The following is a 7,656-nucleotide window of genomic DNA, read 5'->3' as shown; positions in this document are numbered from 1 at the left end:
ATATTTTTTAACGGTTTTACTTCAACAGTTTCAAGAGACAGGATTTATATTTTATTTTTTATTATATTTTCCATACAGGTAACCAAACTATTCTAACCAGAGTGAGTTGCAAAGACGAGATTGCTAAAATGACGTCTCAACTCCATCAGATAGCTGCAGCGTCCACAGGTTAAGGCAGCTGAGTTCTGGGATCAAAAGGTTTTTGATTGCTGGTTGATTTTATTGCCTGCCTGGGCCATTATAAACTTGATAATTGTCATATAATTGAAGGTATATATATACCTTTCCTATAGTAACCTAAAAGAATATTCGGCCAAAAAGAAACTTAGTTCCGATGACAAGGTGAAATGGTGTATAAAAAACAGAATTTTGTATTTCTAAAAAGATAGGAGGCCTTGTTTTTGGTGTTGCCTTCGTAAATACGAGAAAATGCAAATACAATACACTTTTTTTCGATTATTTGTTTCCAACAATCTATACTTGATTTAACCAGTAATGTTTGAAAATAAGATCAAAAATAAACCAGAAACAGATATTTTACAGACCTTTCAAGAATTAGAAGACTAATACAAGAACATCATTCACTTACCATTATTGGTACGAGTAGGGTGTTGGCGCCGGTCCCCTTCAAGATAACCAAAATGCGGTGTTCTGCCCACCGCGGCATCTTCTGGACAATTGGGATGACGGAGGAGAAGAAAGTGGCGATGATGACGAAGCCCTTGCAGCCCTCGACTACAGACCAGGAGCCTCCGGTGACCAGGGTGGGCACCGCGTTCGACTGGTGCAGGTCCTCCTGGAAGCTCTGTCCGAACGCTGTCCCGTCCGTCTCTACCTGTGGTCAGGGGTCACCATCAAATCCAAATCTTATCAGTATTATCTGATAGGGGAGTGAGGAATGGAAGAATAAGTGATATTTAATGGAATCGAGATTATCGATATATTATTATATTAAAAAGTCCCAAAACAGATGCAATAAAAATAAAAGATTTGCTGAAAGGAATATGGTCCGGGTGCGGTCAAAAAAACTCAAATAGTATAATTCTACTATTTGAGTTTTTTGACCGCACCCGGACCATATTCCTTTCATCTTTACACACGGTCAATCAATAATCTTCCAAAAGATTTGCTGAATTGAAAAGTTTTAGAAGTGGTCGGGTATAAAAGGCACGGTTTCAAAGAATGTAGGTAATTGAGTAGTGTAGTGATGAATTCTTTAGTGATGAGGAATAAATCATCATAACCAAGATTTTTAAAAATAATATTAAAGTGTAAAGCAATGTTGAGGTAAAGTAAAGGAGTTTCGAAAGGAGCAAAGCAAGGGTTTCGAACAGGCTTCTTTTTTGTACATCCAACTCAAGTTTTTGGGAATGTTTCCCAACGATTTATGTCAATGATATTCTCTAGTAGCATATATGATGTTTTAATCTGGTCAGTAGGATGGAATGAGAGAACTTCATCTAAATGAAGGTAATGAGAAAAGTGACGTTGACGATTTATGAACAGAAAAGAGGATTGGTGAGAAGGAAGAACCCTGGAAAATATGACAGCTGAATGTTTTCTAAGGAAGGAAGGGGCAAGGACAATCTTTGAACTAAATTATTAGCGTTCTGCTTCTGGAAATGGACTATTAGCAGTCTTAGGCAAGTGAATCTTATGAGGAAAGTCAAATGCATTCGAGGAATTCTTCAATTTTTTGATAATAAATTGACAGCTGAAGTGGTATAGACATGATGGCATTCCACGGACGGTGTTAAGAAAGGGAGCAGTTAAGAAAAAGCTTAGCTTGGGTGAACCTATCTACTACTGACTTTTTCTAGATTTTAGAAAAAAAAAAAAGTTGTAAGGAATTACAATTTTCTTTTAAAGACGAACTAAAGCTTTTAACTAGACTTTGGACAAGATGTAACACGTGTACCAATGCGTCCTAGGAGCTAATAATCAAGCCAGATACATTCTTAGCGTCTTAAATATTACTCTTAAATATAAACTCTTAAATATTACTTTTCATACAAATCAAAAATTATAAATTTTTTGACTTGATTTTTGGAGGATAATTTTTTTCTGCCGGTCCCTTGCTAATGAAATAAATTTATAACTCCTTAAAATGTTATTCAAGTCCAACGTAATTACAACCGTAGCAAAACTGAATTTCTGCACTTTCAACCCGATTTTTTCACATTTCAGATTCTAATTTGTTCTAAACATTGCTAACCACCTCTTAAATTTCCTGTAGATTAGTGGTGTCGTGTTGAAGTTATTACAATTTTCGTTATTTTCATTATTCACTCAATTATGAATCAAGTCAGCCCGACGACGCTATGTTAGCAAGGTAAAATATTTCTTTGTTTTTCATAATAATTGGTATTGAAGGGGTTTTGAGGAATCTAAAAACGAATTTGAACTGCTTTTTCGAAAAATAACATTTTCACTCGGTTTTGGAACTGACCCTATAGCGTTTAAATTATCTTCGTCACCTACTTCCTTTTGAAACCCGTAGGCTCCTGGTTACTTCCTTAATATTCCCGCTCTTTGATTATTGCTGTGTTGTTTACGGGGGTGTCTCTGGGGATCTTGAAGCAAAATTAAAAAGGTTAATTAATTGCTTTGTACGATTGTTCTTTGGAGTCCCCAGGGAAGCCTCTGCCACCCGGGTTTATGAAGAATTGAAGTAGCTTTACCCCTCCTTCCGTCATAAATATTTTCTTGCTTCCTTTCTTTACCAAGTTATCCAATCCTTCCGTCCATCGTACATCTCTAATATCCTTCAATTTAAATCTTCTGTGCAGTCCCGCAATACCCGCTGACGGCCTTCAGGCTTATATGTAACTCCCCATCGAACCGCAGCCTTCGGTAGATCTATCATCATCCGTTCCACATCCCTATGGAATTCAATCAATTCCCTCCTTCATTAGTAGTTCTCATACCCTTCCAACCTTCAAATCCCGTATCTTCGACTACCTTCTGTCCACCCAATTCTGGAATAATAATAATTGAAAGTTCCACATACAGTTTATATATTTTCTGTACTTTAATGTTTCAGATTTTCCTTTACTCCTGTAAATATGTATATTAGCAGAAATTGTATCTTTTTTGTTGTCTATTATTTATTATCATAAATATTTATCATCTTATGTTTTATGATATGACATATGGTTTTACTTTATTTGTTCTATTCTTATTTTATATATTCTGTTAATTATTGTTCTTCATTTTAATCTTTTCAAATTCATTATTTTATTATATTTTATAATTTCATTCTTATTTTGTATTTCACTCTAAGGCTCTAAAGCCTAATTCTGACGCCTTTATATTATTCTGAAGGGATCAATCCCAGAATAAATAAAGAATATTATTATTATACAATTCGAACTACACTAATTAATGTTAACAAACTTCAAAATTGATTTAAAAAGTGTTTTTTCTTTTTTGATAAAACATAATATAAAATATAAAAGTGTTCCTAAAATTAATTGTTTTTCTTTAGGATGGAACCACATCACTGGATCCACCAGTGACTTGAAGTACTTTCCTTTTAAATGACCATGAAGTAATCAAATGTTTTGACAGCTGAATTAGGGTGTTGAGGAATGTCTGACGTGCAAAAAAAAGTCCAAGGACATTCCCTTCCGGAACCCATAGCTTGATAGACCTCAGGTATTACTTCGCAAAAGACCTAGTGGAAAATTGAGCATTGAAGTCTGTTAGGCCTGACAGGATATATTTAGGGCGGTATTTGCTGGGTAAAAAGAAATGAGTTTAAAATAAAAATAATAATATTGAGAGTGGTAGGATAAAAAATTTGGGCTTTTGTTAAGTCAGTTTTTTAGGTATATTGGATACCGAACACAGTAGAATAGGTGGTTTAGTTTATTATTTTCATCATCAATACTAAATTTTTCTTTGTTTTAAAAGTGTGTAGTGTTATGTGATCTCTTGTTGAAATAGGTGTAAATTATATTAGTTTTTTTTTATATCTGTCTTTTCTTTGAAATGATGCATTTTAATTAAGATAAATAGAATTATTATTTTTTTTAGATTGAAATGACAGGAAACTACCCGTCGATCTCGACTATTACAACACTTACTAGACAAACGGTCTAATCTTCCAATTATCTACAAAAGACTCATTTACATGACTACAATATGGCTTGTTTGGACTGACGAAGATGTCCAACCGATCCAAAAACTATCTAATCCTTACAATACAAAATCGTTCGTAAAATCCGAAAGGCTTCTTACTTATTCACGAATAAAACCATCTATGATGACCTCAATATTCCATGTTACCGATTTGGAAAGGGTTTGATAAAAAACTTAAGGAGATAAGAGGAAAACTATTTTTTTTTCAGTTCAAAAACACAGTTTCCATCAGATTTGTAATACAAGGCGTATTACATATCACTGGGCAGCTTAAGATCTTAAAAACAATAATATATTGAACATAGAAAGTTGTTTATGGCAATGGAGAATGGCAAAAAACACCTAGATAAGAGGTATATTCTAACATGAGTTTGGCTGTGCGGATTCTGTCAGTCTGTTTCACAATCGAGTACAATATTCAGAGCTCATTCCTCAATGGTAGAACATTTTCAGTCAGAATTAATAACGAAAATTCAACCCTTAGACAAATCAATGCCGGTACTCTACAAGGTTCAGTCCTTTCTCCCATTTTGTTCAACTTTTACCTTCACGACATCGTCCAGTCCACACACACCTCCATAGCTATGTTCGCCGATGATACAGCTGTGTTCTCTCCACATGACGACATAATAGCTAGAAACGCTTTGCAAGTCACCTTTATGATTTAGAACAATATTTCACTAAATGGATGATTAGCTTGAACATTGAAAAATGCAACTCAAAAGTTTTTACTCTTCGACGCCCACCAGATCTAATCCTCAAAAGTAAAAATGTGAAATGGAATCCTGCCAGTGAAATAGTAAGATACCTGGGAATTCACCTAGATCGCCGCCTTACCTGGAATCCCCATATCAACATCAAACTAACTCAAACTTATGCAAGGTTAGCAATGCTATATCCTATCCTAAACAGAGATTCCAAACTAAAACCAGAAACAACTGTTCGTATATTTAAAACAATCCTCAGGCCACTGCTGATGTACGGCTGTGAAGTTTGGGGAGCGGCATCCTTCACGAAAAGGAAAAAACTACAATCTTTTCAAAATAAAGTCCTAAGAATCGCAGTTAATGCTCCTTGGTTCATAAGAAATAGCCAATTGCATCGCGAATTACAAATGGAGTCAATAGAGGATTATATCAAAAAACGGTTCATGAAGTTCCACTCCCAGTTGCCGACAGTTAAAGGAGCAGTGACCTATAACATGGGAAACCCAACCTCAACCTGAAGACTGAAGCCTAGACTGCTGCAGGACATTCTTTTATAAATTTTTGATAAATTTAAAATTAATTCATAGTCACATTACCTCTATTTACTTATTATTATTATTCATTTTATTTATTCATTATTATTATTATTATTTTTATTTATTTTTTTCTTCTCTCTTCCCTTTTTCAAATTTACTTGTTTCTTTTTACTATTAGAAGACAATTGTTTGTTTTATTTAAGTGTGCCAACATCATTATTTTTTGATATTAATTTTACTTTCCTCTTTTATTAAGAAGCATTATTCTTATCTATTTATTTTATTATTATTTTTTTCTTTTAATCAGAACATTTTATATAGTTAGGGGTGTCATTTGTATGACTATACTCCCTCATAATGAACTGTTAAAAATATATGTATAATATAAGTTGTATCAACCATGTAAGGCCCACCAGCCGATCTGGTATAAAAATAAAATTAAAAAAAAAACAATCGAGTAAAATTTTTTCAATATTAATTCAATTACAATTAAGCATTGAATATACGGTAAAGTGCAGAATGTACGTTTTAGGTAACTGTTATATTTTTATATTTCTGCTAAATTTTTTCAAAAGAAAAATGTTAAAATTTCACATCAGGAAATATTGTTAAAAGCACTTTTCTCAGAACTGTTAAAATCTGAGTTAGCCTGTCTGTGAACTGAACGGCACATTTGGAAAATTAGTAAGGGTACTGCCAAAGTGTAAAATATGAAAGTATCTATTCTGAAACAAGTGGGGATTTACCGTGAGGTTTACCTGATAGCATCGCATATCGGGCATTACGTAGTTGAAAAGCCTATGGATTTGGGCATCCGAGTGGTTGAGGTGCTTGTTGTCCTCGTTGATCCTCTTCGCCATGTCAGAGATGCCTCGCTTGCGGCCCCAAGACCCACCCGTGACGGCAAGGAGCAGGAGCACCCTCGTCCACGGATCCATTGGGAGTGCAGGCTGCGTGGTCATAGCCAAGATCCGTATCGCCACAGCTCCCAAATTAAAAAAAAAAATTAATGATACTGTAGTATTCTATCGATCGCGGCTGTTGCGTGTACTTTGGTCCAAGTTCAAGCGTGGAAACTGTTAATGGCCTCCATTAATTATTGAAATTATCTATTTAGGAAATTCGCATGACTTCTCTAACAGTTTTAATTATCAGTTGAATAGAATGACAATTCCGAGGTAATTTTTGATTTACGAGTACTTTCATTCCATCCACTACACAGCAGAATCCCAATTAATGTCCTGATAAAGGATTAATTTTTTTAAATGTATTCTTTAGATATCATTTATTCCATGAAGTATGTACTTCTCATATATTAAGATATAGATATACGCTAGGCATATTAAACGTTTGATTATAGCTAAATGAAAAAGTGGGCATTTTGTCCAGGTAAATAGGAGTTAAATTAGGGCATGGAATACATGCGTGGTACATTGAATACATCATTAGCCTATCATTTGGCTTAACAAAGTCTCCAAATTAATAAATTACAGATTATTTTTCTTTTGAGTAGTGCTGCAGATGAAGAGAGACGACAAGCGATATCAGTGGCGGACATGAGAAACACCGCATTGTAACATTCCATTTCTATATTTACTTGGTTGGTTTAGTTACCTGTGTTGTTTTTTTTTTATTCCTGAATTTATCAATTTTCTTTTTCAGTTCATTATTTCCTGTCCCTGGAGTTGATTTTATTTTTTGTTGAGTTTATTTGTTTTTCCACTATGATCAAATGATAAAAAATTGGCCTCATACCGAGGAAATCACTCATCTATTTTGAAATATAGGTCCTAATTTTCCATGCTGAATTTTAAAGTTGTATACATCAGGGCCTGTCCGTGTCTTACTCCAGGTATCCCGACTGTATGTTGAAAATACTATTTAAATTAGTGTGGATAAGGGGGGTTGAAATTTGTGAGACTTTCTGCTCATTAATAACACTTATATTTCTTTCTAATAAAAGTATGATTCCATGGAGTGGCAACTTGAGTTATTTTGTTAGTAAAGTGAAAATTATTTTAAGGTTAAATAGAAATTGATATCAGATGGTCTCATATATAGATATAGTTATACGTCTATCTGTCTATTCGACGTCTTCGCCGCCATAGTCACGTCCTCTAGCCGTCCAGGTTGAGCGGTGGGCGAGAATGGTGAAGATCATGTATTTCTCTTCGCATGGTGTCAGAAAAGCGTCTCTCGATCGGTGGTTGGCCAACATTGTCCTCGGCTGGATCTCCGCTTTTTCCCTCCCTCACCATTTCTGGCATACA

At 34.6% G+C, this 7,656-nt stretch overlaps 1 protein-coding gene across 3 annotated transcripts in view; it reads right to left on the bottom strand.

Annotated features, from left to right (window-relative positions):
• Positions 1-6,311, bottom strand: part of LOC106683043 (glutamate [NMDA] receptor subunit 1) — a 19,675-nt gene extending 13,364 nt beyond the window's left edge. For 2 of the 3 annotated variants that reach the window (XM_067052985.1, XM_067052987.1), the window contains exons 1-2: positions 6,133-6,311; positions 590-835 (exon numbers count right to left, since the gene is read on the bottom strand). In XM_067052985.1, the coding sequence (XP_066909086.1) occupies positions 590-835; positions 6,133-6,246 (360 nt within the window). In that variant the 5' untranslated portion in view covers positions 6,247-6,311. The remainder of the gene's footprint in view (positions 1-589; positions 836-6,132) is intronic. The other variant, XM_067052986.1, reaches the window with a different exon arrangement.
• Between the last annotated feature and the right edge of the window lie 1,345 nt (positions 6,312-7,656).

Source organism: Halyomorpha halys, unplaced genomic scaffold (assembly GCF_000696795.3).
Source record: "Halyomorpha halys isolate HHAL.00 unplaced genomic scaffold, Hhal_1.1 Scaffold459.1, whole genome shotgun sequence".
Lineage (NCBI taxonomy): Eukaryota > Metazoa > Arthropoda > Insecta > Hemiptera > Pentatomidae > Halyomorpha > Halyomorpha halys.
Note: the sequence above shows the minus strand (reverse complement) of the source record. Positions and strands in the feature narration are given on the sequence as shown.